Raw genomic sequence first — 18,619 nt, forward strand, 5'->3', positions numbered from 1 at the left:
ACTCAAGACAGCCATAACATTATGTTTTTTTACAAGTGTATGTAAACTTTTGACCACAACTGTATATATATATATATATATATGCAGCATTGCTTTAACCACTGAAGCTAACATAGTTACTTGATTGTGGTGGGAAAATGGAGAGTACATGATACTGCCCCTTTAAAGAACTGAAAACAAGACTAAAAAGTACTTGTTTGCCATTTTCTCCCTTCTGTCCTGGCTCCCCAACCTCTTCCTCCAACACATGAATATAACAAACATCAATCCATTCTCACCACCACCTGTGCTCGGTTCCATGTTTTTGTGTTTTATCCCGTCCACCAGGCACGTCAATCGCCATGGCTACATCTTGTGGCGGTGCTGCTGTTGAGGTGCCATAATTGCGCTGTCGTCTAGAAATTCGCATGTGCATGCTCTGTTTTTTCTGTCGCCACCGTTTAAAGACGGCGGTGTTTGACGAGTTCGAAGTGTGAAAGCAGAGTCGCCTTGAGTAAAAGCCACATGACAGGAGCAGTTGGGTTCAGTTCAGCAAATACCTATCCAGCTGATTAAATACCAAAGCAGCAGCTCCAGAGGAAGGAATGGGATGGGATGATCGAAGACGAGGCTGCTCTTTAGAGATCGCATCTTCACCCTCATGGATCAATGCAGCCTGACTGAGACAAAGAGGACAAGAAACACTCCAGGGTAATAAGGTAAACACCCCTGGCCCTACGTGAAAACAGTAATTGCCTCCTAAGCCTAATTGGTTGTCGTGGAAAGAGCTGACATCACGCCCCTGTGATAAGTGCCAGTGAGCCTTTTACGTCACGGTGAAGGAGTTACGGCATTACCAGCCTGTTCTGTGTCATGTAACATCTCAGCTGGACTTTTGTTAACTAATGAGCCACTTCCAGACCTTCTTTCTGTTTCTTGTGAGTCATTCAGAGGTGGACTCGCTGCTGTGCTGTGAACCATTTTCTGGCTACACAACTCAAGTGCTTGAGGATCATGAACTGATGGCTGGTAGAACAGATCTCATGGTTCCATCAAATACAGCAAGTAACCTCTGTCTGAAGCAGCATAGCAACCCCACACCATCACACTACCACAACGTTTGACAGTAATTGTGTTTCTATCAACTTTTTTTTTTTTTATACGCATTTTGAAGTGTCGCGTTAGAAATGGTTTATGGAAACAGCAAAATTCAAAGTTTTTCAAAAATGTGTTTATACTCGTTTGACATGGATTTTGGCTGTTCCGAAAAGAGTTAATCCACTAAAGGGGAGACGGAAACACATTTGCCAAATTAGTTTTGACATAGTCTCACTAGAGGCACCAAACTAGGAAACATTTTAATTCCAACCCTTGAGCTCATAGGGAGGAGCGGTCAGCCTCCCTATGAGCCTATGGCCAGTGAAAGGCACTCCACTGGTGGATCTGTGCCTTACCAGAGGCGCAAAAAGTCCAAATGTCCAACTTGGAGACATGTGTGGTTCATATTTGTAGCATCTACATCTTGTTTATTACAGCCATAAGTAGCATCGATATTTGACGAAATGAGACTTTGTGTGGCCTGCTTGTAACCGATAGATGGAAGCACTCTTAATTCACATCTTATTTTTTGCAATATTCTAAAGATTCGCCAGGAAACACAACTAATGACGTTCTTTCCCTGAAATACTAACACTAAGTACGTAGCATGTCATGAGATGTAACAGGATATACACCTTCCAGAAAATCCTAATGCCTCATTAGCTGCATTTCCATTAACATAAAAATTGTGCAATTTCAAAAATAAATTTGCTTTATGGAAACCTAGAATATTTTGCAAAACTTGGAAACACCTTTTGATCACACAAGGCATGTGACCAACAACCAGATGTTGCTACTGCGGGAAAAGATGAAGACAACAACAGGAAGTGGTTGGAGGATGATGGTGCGACATGTTTTTGAACGACTTATTGTGTGAACAAACTTATTCACATTGGATTTTAAATGCATTTCTTGCTTAATGGAAATACCACAATTGCAAAATTGTGTGTTTTTCTACCTTGGCGGACCATCAACAAAGTTTTGCGCACATTTTTAATGGCTAGCTATTGATCTGTACGGTGTACTCCCAATAAGTCTTGTTAATTGTAAGGTCAGTTTTTCTAAAATACGTTAAATCACCACCTGACAAACTTTTGTTGTAGAAATTAGTATTATGATTCTGAAAGCATCTGGAAGGAGCCAAATTCTTACCCAGAGCTCTGTAATTGGATTGGATCTGTCAGAACAGCTTTTCAAATCTTAGTCACGTCCTGTGTGTGTTTTTCTGATTGCCTCTATCTTTGCTAACATTTCTTTTTGTCATTCGGTGGCCGGTGCATCAGATCATTGTGCCTGCTGGCAGATTAAAGTGAAGCAAAAATAGATTTAGAGCTTCAAAGTAAGCCACATTGTTCTGGGTAGAAAATGGCTGCTTGTAGAAAGACTAACCTGCTCTTTAGCTGTGTAGACTCTAATGTCAGAGCCAAATTGTAATTGGATTATTGATTGCTGTCCTTCTCTTGACGATAGGCTGAGGTAAGTAAGCTTCAACGGGCAACAAGCGTCCCGTCGGTTGTTCACCACACTAAGGGTCTGAACAAAGAAGCGTCTGTTAATGATGGGTTTTATGGCCTGTGTTTGTAACAGTGAGGCAGACCCCAAACAGCTCCAGCTGTACATGTAAGTAGAGCGCAGCGTGTGCTGCTCTTGTTAGCCAGACAGCAACACTGTAGGACACTCACAGGCCTCCAGCTTTTAATGGGTCAACAGGCGTCAGGCTGTTCAGGTTAAAATGAAGATTAACAACAACGCATGCAGGCGATACGCTTCTGTTTTTATGTGACGACCTCCCTGACGTTTTCACTCTTGTAGTAATGCTACACTGGAAAAACAGAATTTGGTCCAAGTCTGGTATAATAAGCAATGAATCAATTAATTGCAATAATTTCCATTGTGATGACTTAATATTTTTTCAAGGGCAGTTTTGCTTCCAGAGGATTTATAATCCATTTGATTTGTGGTTTTGGTTCCAAGTAGTTTTTTTATTTCCATTTTGTTTGTCGTTTATGTTTCAGAGATTCGAAATATCTTCCAGTTTCAGCGTGAGGTGTTCTTAACAGAACTAAAGTTTATTAGTGTTTGAGAAGACGAACTTACATAATAATTCCATTATCGTTGTATTACTTGAAAATTATCTCAAAACAATATTATTGTTACTGTGAAAATTTATCGTCCAACAAAATGTATTATTGCGACAGACCTTATTCTGGACAAGTATTTTTATCTAGTTTCTGGAGCAAACATTGAAGCTCTCTTGAACTAAGACAAAACCAACGTACAAGTAACTTTTTCAGCAGTTTATAGGAGCTTCTTTTGAGTCAATAATTTCTTAATATTGATTAAAAAAGTCCTAGTTCCACTGGCAGATTATTTTACTTAAAACATGAGAAAAATGCCTTGTTATAAGTGAAATAATCTGGCAGTGGAACTAGAACTTTTTCATCAATATTAAGGAATTACTGACTTCTTTCAAGTGTACTAAGTTATTTGTACTAAACACATTTGGCAAGATTTTTGCAGTGTTATCTCGTGATGTGGATTTAAATATATGAATGCAGCTACAACTGAAGCTCTGTGTCTGGAAGAACAAAAAACCAGCATGACACAAGTCATCTGTTTGTGTGCGATTGTTTAGGACTGGAAACTGGCACCTTGCCACCTGTGGTTTAGATGCAGTGCAATGGAGGCCCTGGCTGTAGCCACTTGATATGCAAACTGTTGTGCCGTATGTGCTGTGCCAAAGAACACAAACACTCAACATTGTTGTTCTAAAATTGGACTCACAGTCCCCCATACGCCATGTATTCGTACACCGTGAACGTCCCCCTCTGTGCGTTTCAGTGGGATTTTACGTGACAGACCAACAGAAGGTAGTGTATTAGCATCAAAGTGTACAATAACACCCGAGTTGAAAATATTTTATAAAATAAAAATCTGGAAAGTGTGGCGTTTAGCACCTCTGATTCAGCTTGATAAAGAACCGCCTTTACAGCTGCAGGTCGTTTTGAGCTAAGTCTCAAACACATTTTCACATCTAGACACTAAATGATTTGGCCATTCTTCTCAGCAAAATAGCTCAAGTTCAGTCAGAATGGATGGAGGGCATCTGTGAACATAATGTTTTATTTATTTCATAAGTCTCACCACAGATTCTCAACTGGATTTGGGTCAGCTTAGCATTGTTATATCCAATAGATTAGTCACACTAACTCCATCTTTCCTGAAAGTACAACGTTGAACAAACCTTTAACCTGTTTCGTTTTTTTGTGTATAAAGAAAACATGACGGAAACAGAGTGCAAATCAGCAACGGTGCAGCCGATTGTGATATGGGACCGTAACGCCATGCGACCCTCGATTTATTGAAATGCAGCCAGAGTGGTCTGCAGAAAGTCCGCTGATCTTCCCCTTCATCATACCTTAGCCTCTGTTTGTCTCTGTAATACGTCAAACGAAGCAGCGTGGGGCTGCGAGTTGAGAGTCCACTGCAGCAAAAATGTTTTTACTCCACCGGGGTTATTACTCTTCTACTGTAGGACAGCGGGGGAAGGAATGGACACTGACTCAGCACGCCCGGTCCGTTTGGGCTGGGCCCGGGTTGTTTTATGTGAGCACCTTTGCCAAGAAACGAAGGGCCAGCGATTGAACTGTGCTCTAATGTGAGTCTGAGTGTGAAATTATTCATGTGCAGGGAGCGTGACCAGGTAGAGCAGCCCGGTCCCACACAGGGTGACCTCTCTGCTGCTCTATTTACGACTGCTGAGCACAGAGGACTTATTATGGCTCTGGAATTACTATCATCTCCAGAATGATTCCCGTCACTTGTGGATGCACCGTATTTTATCTGGACCTTTTGAAGAGGAATCACCAGATTTATCACCTGGTATTCTGCAAATTACGCTGATAAAAACATGTATGCACCCACTGAATCTGTCAAACTGCAACGTGTTTCATTGGGGTCATATGCAGTGGCTTACAGAAGTATTCATACCCCTTGAACTTTTCCATTATTTTACCACTGTACAACCACAAACATAAATATATTTTATTGGAATTTTATATGACAGACCAAAACGAAGTGCTATGCATTTGTGAAGTAGAAAGCAAATTATACATGATTCAAAACACCAGACAGGTCAGGGATAAAGTTGTGGAGACGTTTAAAGCAGGCTCAGGCTGTAAAAAGATTTCTCAACCTCTGAACACCTCACTGAGCGCTGTTCAATCCATGGTGTGGAAATGGAAGGAGTGTGGCACAACTGTAAGCCTAGGGAGACGAGGTCGTCCACCTAAAATTACAGGGGGAGCACTGATCAGAGATGCAGCCAAAGTTCCCATGGTACCATATGTACAGAATGTACAGAACCGCCCCCTAGACTCTTTGGTTTACTGAAGTCACGCTCCTTCACTTCCTAAGTCTCCAGTCACATTAACTGAAGCCAAGTGAAACTGCTCTGAAGCTCAGCTGAAGATGTGATGAACAGTCTGCAGCTGTAGGTTCACTGCATTTGAACTGCAGCAAGTTCTCAGTGCTGTACTTACTGCATCTAATGAGCAATGTCAGGGTCTAATAAAATAAAGTGTGCACATAGCATTTTAAGACTGCCTTGCAAACTAAAAAGAAAAAAAAACTCTAGTACTGTAACTGCTGATGTTTCTGAACTAAAGGGATGGTCTGTGTTCAGTGGTCAGTTCGTGTACGGTCATGTGAACAAAAAAAGCTCTAGTCCTGAGACAGCGGTATGGAGATCTGTCCCACAGGTGATCTGTGCCATTGTATGAAAGATGCATGTGAATACAAACGTGCCGAAACCACATGACTGTGCAGACTGCTCAGCTTCTAGAGAAGCCAGTGCTGCTGTGCGTCAATCTGGGAAGGGTTATAAGACCATGCCCTGTCAATTTGAAGGACATCCCGTAACAGCCTGATAGGTTACCCACAAGTAGAAAACATTTAAGACACTTCTTAGTCTTTGCAAGGATGGGAAGAATATTTCTAAAAAGAATATGACAGGCCAACAAGAGGTGTGTACAAGATTGTATTAGACTTCTAAGTTGCTAAGTCGAGGCCTAAGGCAACATTCTGACCAAAGGGAACTCAGAGTGCTTCTCAAAGTATATTGATATTAATGTTTGTTGTAAACCTTTAAATAAATAACAGTTTTTTCAAAAATAAACAAATTGATTAGACATCAACATTTGAACATGTCTTCTATAATAACTAAAGGCTTAATGCTGTCATGGACTGGCGGACCAGTCCAGGATGTACACCGCCTCTCGCCCAGTGACTGCTGTAGTTAGCCACCAGTGACTTGGCAAGGATAAGCAGGTTTAGACAATGAATGAATGGATGCATGTTTAATGGGATGTATCTAATGAGCTTTAAGGGTTTGGATTAGGGCTGCCGGAGTTAGTCAATCTCTCCAGCAGAAGACAGCCTAACGTTTGATCAACAAAGCGGCAGCGTACATCATCAAAGGCTCGGTGCCTCAACAGGCAACGACTGCAGTGATATCACCAACCGCAGCAGCAACTCACAACAGAGAACTATCCTTTCTGAATCCACTTTCTAAATGTTTTTTCTCTAATTCATTGCCGTTGCATAACAACACTTCCGTGCACATCTGTGTCAATATTATTGCTGTTGTTATCGTCAGCCGTTTCACTTTGAAAGTTGCTCCAGGCGCTTGGCTTTGGTTCGCTTTTTTTATTGAGGCTGGTTTGGATCCATTAAAGATAAGAGCATTGGTTTGCTGTTGATCTGATCATCTGCTGGGTGTGTGTGCCCGCCATACTGCATCACATACTGTACATCACTGACTAAAGCGGATTTTCGTCGTGTTATGTGCTATGAAATGCTAAATAACTGCAGGTATATTTTTGATTCACTCATCAAAAATATACCTGCGGTGTTGCTTTGATTCTTTCATTCACGTGTGAGAAACCCTTTATTCTCCCATGGCAACCATTCAGCTGTGCAAAATGCCTGGTGAGACCAAGCACCAGCCTTTGAGGATCACCCCTCCCCACGACTCCCCCACTCAGCTCCTTCAGACTAGCCAACAGCAATTAGCAAACATCTGGTGGAACTGTGCTTCTCCTAAACTCATTGAGCTACTTCTCAGTGCAACGCTGGTAAAAATGTTGCTAAAGGGTTAATAGAGAAGCCATGTTGTGACGACTTCCTGAAGGTGGAGCTTCAGAACTAACAGGAGCTTCTTAAAGAGACAGAGACTCTCTTTAAGAGAGGCCCAATTTCAAGGTGTTCAACTACAAAGTCAATTTGTTTTGAAGTTATATTTGATATACACAGCATTTTTATAACAACTGAAGGTAAGATAGCTACTTGATTGTGCTATAAATGACATTATGTTACTGAAAAATACGTAATCCTGCCCCTTTAAGCACCATGTGTTGCCCGTTTGGCCCCTGGTGGAGGGCAGATGAAGATATAGGAATGCATCTATTGGTCAGCTGTTGAGTTGTCAGACGTGCTGGCTGAGGTTGCTAATGGTTAGGGTCACGTTTGACTGCAGACTGGATCAACTGTAATGGAAATCAGTGACATATAGATGGACCTCCTGGTTTCTCCTAGGGCTGAATCTGTGACAGTTCCAATAGAAATTATTGAACCTTTTCAACCATTTCTATACGTGTTATGTCCAAAATCATGTACAAAAGCTTTTACAGGTCTTGTACCTCATTCAACAAATGTAATTGTTGGATAAAATGTGCATTAAGCAGTTTATTGAAGGCATTAAAGCAGAAATAAGCTGAAACAATCACTGAATCACAGAAACACATTGCATTTATGAAGACCTCAGTAGCCTTAGAGCTTAGCTGTGCGTTTCAGGTTAGGTTCAGTGCAATAACTAGTGTAATAGATACAGTGTGTGTTAGAAGTTTAAATGAACATACTGTTTGGATAAAGTTATATAATTTTGGGGCTTTTTGAATTGTTCTGTTTTCAGGCTACAGCACAAAGCATGAAAAAAGTAAAATAAATTCAACTGGATGAGCTTGAACTGATTGTAGATTTTCTCTACGTATGATGGACGAAAAAATAAGTGAATGGTCTGATGATCTGAAATATTTAAGAAGAAATCTGACATAGACATCATATGTCATCATTCTAACTTGAAAAGAGAACGGTTCAAATTCATCAACTAACGACTCATTTGCTTCTGACATTGACGGAAACCTCTGACCGGCACTACACTGGTGATTCCTTGACCTTTCTTTCATCTACTTGAGGTTTTTGTCTTTAATATAATTACTATATATATACAAAAGTATATCAGTATATCTTTTTTTTATGTATATATATAACTCAAAATTCAGCTGCTTGAATGGGGAACCTGGCCTCGCCCAAAGCCCCACGTTTCAAACTCTGTACTTAAATATCTATTGGCAAGCAGACCACACTCTCCAGCAGTTCAACATGTGAATCCTCTTCTATTTTTAGATGCATGTGTTCAGTTTCTCTAATAGTTGCTGGAGTCATTTCATAAACTCTTGGATGAGGCTGTGGGTTTCATGGGGATCTTGCTTTCACGTCCAAAGCTCTTTGGCTGAGATAACTGAACGTTTTCAATCCTTTGACAGACTATTTCTAGGAGGCCTTCAAATTGTCCTCCAGATACTTTTACTGCTTCATTTTTCCTTCTACCTTTACAAGCCTTCCTGCCGTGAAGCATGATGCTGCTACCACCATGCTTAATGGCGATGGTGTGTTTGTGGTGATGTACAGTGATTGGCGTCTAGCAAACAGCGTCTATTTTGGTCCCATCAGTTTTCCCCAAATCTCCATGGTGACAAACAAAAAGTTAGCCTTTTGCCTAACCATGTTGATTGATTTTTTTATACATTTATATATATATATATATATATATATATATATATATATATATATAAATATATATATACATATATATATATATATATATATATATATATATTTCTTGTGCACTTTTTGTTTTATTGGATGTGATTGATGAAACACTTAGAACAGCTTTTTATTTAAGAGATTATTCCACCATTGGAATGTTTTTTGCTCGATGAAGGTCTGTGACTGAAATATGCATATTCAAATCTATCAAGTTGAAGTGCTGGAGTTTCCCTTCTTTAGATTAAGTTTTGTGTTTTAAGACAGACAAAATGTGTGTGAATAACTTTGAAAGTGGTAACTAACTTTTAATAACTTTGAGGCGGTTTTTTTTTCTTAGATTTTTCAGTAGATTCCGACCTCTATAAAAAAATAATCCCTGATAATAGATATAAGAGTGATCATAAAATCATTTCTAGAAGGGTTTAATGGTCGATTTGTTGTAGCAGGAGTAAACAGCACTTTTTCTGCTTCAGGCTCATTATTAGCAGACAGCCCATCACTTCCTCTTGTTGCACTTAACCGTTCCCATTCACTGTAACATATTAATTGCTCCAAACACAAACACAATTTTGCCTGGTCTGATTCCTCTTGGAAAGCTCTTAGCCCCAGCGCCAAAGTGAGGCGGCTGCTGCATGAGTGTACTCATACGCAAAGAAGCCATTTCCTGCTTGATCAGTCCTAATGCCACTGCATTATCTCGTCTTAGATCAATAGGTCTGTGCAACGTGTTGACTGTGCATTACTGTGCCCTTGGGAGGTATAAATTTTGGAACTGGACAAAGAAGAAGTGGTCTGCATCAGGTTCCTTTTACAGCAGCTGGCCTTAATGCAATGCTGCCCTCTGCTGGCAGATGAGGTGAAATGAGCTGTTTTACCTCGTCTGTCATGGTGTAGCAGTGAAATTCAGCTTTTGCTTTTGTCTCTTCTAACTTATGTAATATTTAATCTAATATTTGATATTCATTTGTCCTTTTCTTTTTTTGTTTTTGTTTTTATTTGCAGGTATCTTATTTTCAACGCTAGTTTTCGGCCCAGCTTGTGGCTTCATCCTAGGTTCCATCTGTACCAAAGTCTACGTTGATGCTGTTTTCATCGACACCAGTAAGTATCCATTTTGTTAACGTCGCAAAACTTCCAGAACAAATAGATGGAAACGCTTTTACAACAAATAGCAATTTGTTGTAAAAGCTCAGAGTGAGCTCTACAAATTACTTTTGTTTTTTATTTCTTCCATTCAAATTCACTTTATTTTACTTCTTTCTAGTCATTTTCTCAGGAATAAACCAGTAGAAATGTAGGAGTCTTCCTGGCGTTGAGCTTAAAATAAAAGACCGTTTAAAACATTGAGCCACTCTGGTTCCATTAAGCAGTTGTTTAGCTGCAACTTTGAAAACCGAGCCATGTTTCACAACACACTGTAATTAGCTGAACTATCCACATACTTTGCCAAATTAAAAAAACTTCTGTAAAATCAACACAATTGTTGGAAAAAAAACGTACATTTTGTCGCCCCATCAAACACACATTTTCAATCATTTCTAACACCTTCCATTTAACAGCAAAGTATGAAAATGTATGGTGTGTTTCATAAAAGTGTCCTCAAAAGGCAGAAAAATTAGGAGGCCAAAGAGTCCTGGGGAACACCACTGACAGCTTGTTATTCTAAAGGTCTTAGCTCTCCATACTGATCATTGACTGACATGTACAATTTAAATCAGGCATGTGAAGAGACAACCATATCAACTGTTAAAAATGAAAAATCATGAGAAATTAGCTCAGATCAAGCAACATCATTAAATGCCAGAATCAGACGGTATTAGTGGATTATTTGCAATTTGAACTATTCAAACCGTTTCTAAAAGAAAGGTTAAAGTAGATCTGTGCAGCAGCTTTTTCATCTTTATTTGAATCCATGTGATTTTTAAGAAGTGATGACATGATCTCAGTGGGGTTAGCACAGATTGAAGTCACTTGTTTCCTAAGCTTTTAATAAAGATCCTTGTAAATTTTTCTCCTACCTTTCTTGCCCAGGTAAGCTGGACATCACCCCGGATGACCCTCGCTGGATCGGGGCGTGGTGGGGCGGCTTCCTCCTCTGCAGTGCCTTACTCTTCCTGTCGGCCCTCTTCATGTTCGGCTTCCCCCAGGCGCTGGACGAGCAGGACATGGACGCTCGAGGGGAGAGTGAGCAGGCCATGCTGCCCACCTCCTTGAGCCTGGAGAGCCAGGACTCTAAATCCAACGGAGAGTTTCGTGGCTTCGACATGAACAGCGGACTCTCGGTCTGGGAGCATCTGAGAGGTGAGAAGATACAGTAGGAGGAGATTGAGTAAAGGCAACAATACTTTTATACTTGGATCTTTCTTTCCTTTTCTCCTTCCAGTGATCCCCCGGGTAACCAGACATCTTCTGTCCAACCCGGTGTTCAGCTGCATCACGCTGGCCGCCTGCATGGAGATAGCTGTGGTTGCTGGTTTTGCTGCTTTCCTTGGGAAATACCTGGAGCAGCAGTTCAACCTCACCACTTCCTCAGCTAATCAGCTGCTAGGTACTGTGACCATTTTCCTGACTCAATGTTGGGCTAGTGATTGTTTTACCTTTAAATTATTAAGGAGGGTAATACAAACAGAAATCTATCCGGTCCAAATGGATTAGGTTAATCTCTTGTAGACTATTGTTTGAATTCGTCTCAAGCACCACATGGCCAAGGTGGCACATGCATACCACCAGTGACGGTTGATGCATTTTCAACACATACCAGGCGTCATATTGGAATAACTTTACTGTCCTCTAGTGGTCAGAAATGTCTGACCACAAATATGAAATATGTCTAATTATGCTTGAATCACCTAATTTGCATACTAAACACTTACATTTTATATAAGTTATATTTATATTAAGATTGTTAACATAAAAACATAAATATTTCATAACTCATAAGACTGTCAACACGGTAGAAAAGGATAAATGTTTAGAAAGAAGATAAATTAATGGATTAATAATCAATTTGTAAAACTTGTAAACATTAACAGCAGTATCTGTGTAGAAACCTCTGCGTGGAAGGAAATGATTCAGTCGACATCTTCTGCTTCTCCAGGTATGACCGCCATCCCCTGTGCCTGTCTGGGTATCTTCCTTGGGGGGCTCCTGGTTAAGAAGCTGAACCTCTCGGCTCTCGGAGCGGTCCGCATGGCCATGCTGGTCAACCTGGTGTCCACGGCCTGCTACGTCTCTTTCCTCTTCTTGGGCTGTGACACGGGGCCTGTTGCTGGGGTTACGGTGGCCTACAACAATGAGTAAGATCATTAAGTTACTAAGATGTGAGAGACTCACAACCCCCACTTGTTTAGAGCTCCCTTTGATTAATAATAAATGAATAACTGGAACATTAATCAATGTTTGATACATATTTGCTTGATGAAGGCAAATGACAAAATGTCATGTTTATTGGTTGTTTCATAATTGGTTACTGTGTTAAGTTTCTTGACGTGTAATCACTGATACACTTTTTCTCTGCCTCTGTAGGACGCTGCAGTCGAAGAAGCAACCCGAGTCAGGCTGCAACAGTAACTGCAACTGTTACACCGCCTCAGTGAGTCCCGTCTGTGGCTCCAACGGAGTCACCTACATCTCAGCCTGCTTCGCTGGCTGCACCAAACCAGTAAGTGGAGACAAAAAAGACTTTCCTGGACAGCGAGGAAGGAGAAACACTCACCGTCTGGTTCTTGTCTTTGCGTCAGAACCTGAGCAGCTGTGGGTGCATACCCAGCATCGGCGGCGAGAACGAGGCCTCACCAGGGAAGTGCTCTAGCCCCCGCTGTCAGTATGCGTTTCTCACCTTCCTGTGTGTCATCTGTGTATGCAGCATGATCGGAGCCATGGCCCAGACGCCCTCCGTCATCATCCTTATCAGGTACTGTCTCAGTTAGCCCACAAGAGGGAGCCAGGAACATTAGGAGCTGGCAGAGGGGATGATGTGAGTTGGAGCATCCTGAAAGGAACGTTGTACGAGTGAATCATCAGAATAGGTGTCATAGATAGGAATATAGACACAAGGGGGAATATTATGTCACACATTCATGAGAATGATCAAAGTACCAAAAATAACACATACCACTTGTCTAAAGATTTTTATTTGGGGATTGTTTGTATCTGGGAATATGGTGTCCATGAAGGCTTGGCCTGCTTTTCTCTTGCATAATTGACTACAACAATTTTAATTATTTCTAAGACATTTGTTTATTGTTAATTTGATTCTGATGAACAGTAGTCAGACTTTTTAAAATGAGAATCATGTATCACTTTATGTCAGCTAGCTGCAGATATATTCTAGCGCATGTACAGAGTGCTGGAAGACTACTGTAAATATGGAACAACCACCTGCTGAATTTAGCAGACGTTTTTAAGTAGAGATGCCTAGTGTGAAGAATATTACTGCTCTATGCTTTTCTGGTGTCTAAAACGGCACACTGGTAGCCTAAGAAGCTAATTTCAGCCAGCTAATTAGCTTATTGGCTCTGTTAGCTAGCCCACCCAACCCATTCGAGCTTCCTAGCATGTCTGCTATAGTGTTTAATCCTTGTGTTTATAAATGGGGTCCAACCGACCCCACACCCATATCACTTGTATCAGTTGTCTCACTCCTCACACGCACAAGGATTAAAAAAAACAAAAAACATTAGCTTAATAACAGTAATAGATGGTTTTTTCTACATACAAATCATCTTTCTTGTAAAGAAGTGAAACATTTTGGGGGCTAGACGTGTGCTTAAACACCTCAGAGAGAGGAGAATACAGAGTCTCTCTTTCTCTGGAATATAATTAATACAAAAGTATATCAGTGGTTTAAAAATTCTAGTGATTAGTCTTTTTACATTAGCCAAGTCAATACCACCACTGGTGAAGTTTAGTTTTTACATTTTGAAACAATTTCTCTCTGGCAGCAGCATGGGGCGCAAGTTTCTGTTTCAATCAGTTTCTCAGTAGTTCCTTGATCATATATTGATCCTGATATTGAAATTAAACGCTCATTTCATTAAGATAAACAAAGTAAACTGAGTGGGGTGTCGAGGACACATAGCGACCATCTAACATAAGAAGCATTTTTTTTGGACTATGAGTGACACTGACAATACACTGCTATGCTAACCAGGCCCTGACAGCCACAGGTTAACAGAAGAGTCCAGCCGCTAGCGACTGTTTCGTTTTGTGACAGTGCTACAGCTAACAGTTAACTTGATGCAACTTTGGATCAAGCACTTCCTTATGGAGATCACTTTTGTACATTAATCTGTTTCCCTTTTGTGTTGTTCTTGTTTTTCTTCTCAGAACTGTAAGCCCTGAGCTTAAATCATATGCTCTTGGAGTTCTCTTCCTCCTCTTGAGGCTGATAGGTAAGAGGAATCCATATTTATTCACTTTAAATGTGTCAAAACACGCCCACTGTTGTTTGGCTTCAATTTTTGTTGCAAGTCCCCCCTGCTGTAGGCTAACATGTCAGAGAGGTTTTTCGCCTACCTTAAGCATTTCATCAGTCTGTCAGCTCAGACCCAGCTGGAACGTGAGCTCAAACCTGTGCTCATACTGGCCTTTTGACCTGCTGTCTGTCCACAACCCCCCTTCCCTCCTGCTCCAGGCTTCATCCCTCCCCCTCTGATCTTTGGTATGGGCATCGACTCCACCTGTCTGTCCTGGAGCTCGGTCTGCGGCGAGAAGGGCGCCTGCATGCTGTACGACAACGTGGCCTACAGGCATCTGTACGTCAGCATCGCCATTGTGCTCAAGTCCTCGGCGTTCCTCCTGTACGCCACCACGTGGCAGTGCTTGAAAAGCAACTATAGGAGGTACATCAAGAACAACGAGGGCTACCTCACGCCCACTGAACTTTTCGCCTCCAATGTGACTCTGGACAATTTGGGTAAAGAGATTACCCAGAACCCAAGTAACAGGACAAAGTTTATATACAACCTGGAGGACCAGGAGACGAGTGACAACATGGAGTCGGTTTTATAGTGGCAATTTACACGAGGCCAGCAGGTTCCACTAGTGTGCATCTGATCTGATGTACAGTCTCTCTCTCTCTCTGTGTTGTGCAACATGTAGAGCATTGTTCATCCAAAACATTAGATCTGTTAAAAACAGTAACGGGACTTCCAAAAAAAAGGAAAGAAAAAACAACATTCAAAATCACAAACTGACTTAGTAACGCATTTAGTCATTTGTGGTATTTTTTTCACCATTCAGTCTGAAAGTAATTAAGGGTCAAATAAAATGTAACAGTGTTGGAAACCAAAAGTATGGTGCTGGTCAGAGGTTCACATTCACTCCTCGTTGTCATGAAAGTTAACGTTGAGTTTTTTGATATGCGTAACACCAAAACCTACATTCTTTTGTAGTCATAAAAACACTTCTGGCATAACTATGCCAGCATATTTGACCACTCTTTCTACAAGAATTGATAGATTAGCATAGCATTATGCTAATACAATTAGCACACCAACTTTCTTTGATCTATCCCAGTGGGCAGCTGCAAATTTCAGTCAAGTTTGAAGGCATCAGTGTTGGTGACATGGTTTTAGATAAACTGAAAGCACATCCAAACTAATTTTGGTTTGAAATACGAAGGCTGACTTTAAGTTTATGGAACGGCTCTGACCTCAGCCATATTGAAAATTTAAAGACTATTTTCTGAAGTCTGCTCTGTGGCAAGAAACCAACATATTTCAATGAGTTCCACTATCTTTGATGAGCAGAATGGTCAAATATCAAGCCTGTGTGTGTTATTGTGCATACAGATCCAAATATTTAAAATAACTGTATAAAATAATGTAAGATAACACGTATTTACCCCACATCGTAGTGTTACGATAATTCTACCATGACACAGGAGACTTAACCCCCCCCCCAAAATGAATAGGACTTTCTTGACAGTGATTAATGTATGTAAATTTCTGACCAGCACTGTTGATTTATATTAGGGTCATGCCTACTTTTTAGATCTGAGTAAAAACCAGTTGAGCGTTTCTCAGGTGAGATTAGAGTAGAGATGAAAAATTTACAGTTTTTAAGCCTGAACTACTTGGAAACCAAACCAGAAGGATTTTTAAAACTAACATTTGTTAATACTCTCCAAAACTCATACTCAGTTTATTCCTTATGTTGAAAAAACAAAAAAAACTTATTTTAGGTATTAAATCAAACGAAAATATTTAAAAGAAATGAATACTAAAACATGTTTCTTCTTGTTTTTGCGCCAGCAGCCACCTCAAGGGATTTATTATTCAAAAGTTTTATATTCTCTAAAGATTTCTCAGATATCTAAAGGGGGGCGGTGAAGGCTACTCAACCAATTTTATTTACTGAATTTTCAGACATACCTAAAATACATGAATGTGAACCAAAAACAAGTAATAATTACATCCTGTGATAACGCCTTGGTACATGCTGGACCAGACCAATTTTCCTGAACAGTGAGCTCTTTCCTTAAACTTCAACAGAAAGCATACAGATTGCAAGAAAAAATAAATAAAAAAAACTTTAAACATGCACTTATAAATACAAATGTTACGTAACTATCTTTGTAGCGTAAAAAAGAAATACCTGATTCAGCTAAACCAACAACATAATTCTATCAGGACTGACAAAGACATGCAGATTAACTGAGTGGTCTAATCCTACTTGTGGGGATGTGCCCTGCAGCAGTCATGCATGGATTTAAAAAAAAAAAAAAAAAAAAAAGCAACATAACACAACAAGCAAGAGACTTTGTGAATATGTTTCTTTCACGTTATGGGAAAACGAGTTGAACGCGAGAGCAACGCAACGAGACCTTTTGAGTCGCAGGAAAAACGGCTGTTAGCATTATGCCAGAGATTGCTACAGTCAAACGCATGCTGGTAACGCATGCATTTAAACATGAAGACAAACATTCAGTATAAAGTCACCGAGTTTTACAATTCTTTTGGCGGCAGCTCCTCAGCTGAACATACAGTATATTAAACATAAGAGTCCTTCAAACTGTTTTTTGGACTGTGAAAGAGCTTTATGATGCATAATGCATTGCGATGTTGCCATTTTTTTATATTCTAACTATGCCGAGTCATAATCACTTAAGTGATCGAAGTGGTTTTTTTTTTTTTTTGTGGGTGTGTATGTGTGTGTGATTTAAATGTTTTGTTTTTAAAACTGATCTAAAGAGATGTCTTGCATACATTATATTTATTGAAACCCCGGGTAACTGCGTGTGAAACTTTAAAACAAAATCAGCCTTTTATTTTCAACAATTACTGCACCACCGCTAAGTTCTCTGGGGACTGCGGTGGCCGTGGACGAAGGTTTTGTTTTTATGTTTCTCTGTTGATTTGGCCAAATGTTTTCACTTCTCTGCTGGACATTCAGCAGAGAAGGGCTAATAGACATTCATTCAGAAATTGCTGGGATTTCAAAGAGTTTATGATGCCCCGCACTTTACCAAGGATTTGATTATCTTTGGAGAAACAGGCCCACTGGCTTTTACGCACCTTTCTCATTAGTCCCAATAAATATAGCCAGCACTGTACTGTACACAGTTCAGCACAGTATAGTGCCACTTTCCAGCCACTTCAGTATTATGTTTGTTTTGCATCAAAAATTCTCTACTGTTCCCAATTCTGTTTAAATATGTGTGATGTGGTAGGGAACTCAAGTTGAATACTGGAAACAGAAGCAGTTTAGCTAACCCGAAAATTAGAAAACGACGAGTGGCTAGTGTGACTGGGTAGCTGTTAGCTAGCTAACTCTTTTTTAGCTATAGGAATAGGATTTGTGGTCAAGTGAACAAGGGTTTAGTTGTTTGCCAACCGCCAATTAGATGAAGAAAATGAAGAGAGAACAAAAGGCGGTATGCGTTAGGTCTAAGGGTGCTGGCAGCTAACTTTTGTTGAGCCTGCCAGCATGGAGCCGTGGTAGCTGCTTTGACTTGTGCTCCAAATGTGTCTAGTTTTCTAATTAGAATAAAGGTTTTTTTTTTTTTGTTTTTTTTTAAAAAAGGCATGTAAGGACAATCCCAAAGATTATTAATTCATCTTTGAACTCGCAAAAGTCCACTTTTGCTTTCTGTTAATCCGATTTATGGGGAATTATGCCACATATTGTGTTTCAAAAACTATTTTTGCCGGTTATTTTCGAAGCACACAACCCGTTGAAGATCATTTGTACCTACTTTAATAAAGTATTTAGATAGCAGAGGATTTAAGTACTATATTGATGCTTCTGTAGCATCAGAAACAGATAATTATATAAATTAAAAGTGATGTGGGATAGCTTTAATATATTGAATATAGCTCTATGTTGGAAATCAACCCTCAATGGACCTAAAATTGTGATTTTGCTTTGAATTGTGGGTGTGATATACTTAAAAACTGCTTTTGTTTTTTTTTTTTTGTTTTTATCAGATATTGCCTCAAAATCTGACTACATAATATTAGGTGGTAACACAGACGTCCAGTCGGAGCTTCAGGACAACTGGCTTTAATGTTAAAAATCAGACTACTTACTGAAAGGGAAAGTTTGTGGGTTTCTTACTGACAACAACCTCTGACGGTGGCTTTGTCTTGGACATTGGTATCATCCAGTCTGTCATTGTACTAACTCTACTGTCCATACAAGTGCCAAAAGT

General features: G+C 40.1%; 1 protein-coding gene across 1 annotated transcript in view; it reads left to right on the plus strand.

Annotated features, from left to right (window-relative positions):
* The window catches only part of LOC106962066 (solute carrier organic anion transporter family member 3A1-like), a 29,471-nt gene extending 11,055 nt beyond the window's left edge, over positions 1–18,416 (plus strand). The window contains exons 3-10 of the mRNA XM_015056222.1: positions 9,967–10,065; positions 10,996–11,265; positions 11,348–11,512; positions 12,062–12,260; positions 12,490–12,625; positions 12,705–12,877; positions 14,293–14,357; positions 14,600–18,416. Of these exons, the coding sequence (XP_014911708.1) occupies positions 9,967–10,065; positions 10,996–11,265; positions 11,348–11,512; positions 12,062–12,260; positions 12,490–12,625; positions 12,705–12,877; positions 14,293–14,357; positions 14,600–14,976 (1,484 nt within the window). The 3' untranslated portion in view covers positions 14,977–18,416. The remainder of the gene's footprint in view (positions 1–9,966; positions 10,066–10,995; positions 11,266–11,347; positions 11,513–12,061; positions 12,261–12,489; positions 12,626–12,704; positions 12,878–14,292; positions 14,358–14,599) is intronic.
* Positions 18,417–18,619: the final 203 nt, after the last annotated feature.

Source organism: Poecilia latipinna, unplaced genomic scaffold (assembly GCF_001443285.1).
Source record: "Poecilia latipinna isolate Pla-1442-1.1 unplaced genomic scaffold, P_latipinna-1.0 Scaffold1366, whole genome shotgun sequence".
Lineage (NCBI taxonomy): Eukaryota > Metazoa > Chordata > Actinopteri > Cyprinodontiformes > Poeciliidae > Poecilia > Poecilia latipinna.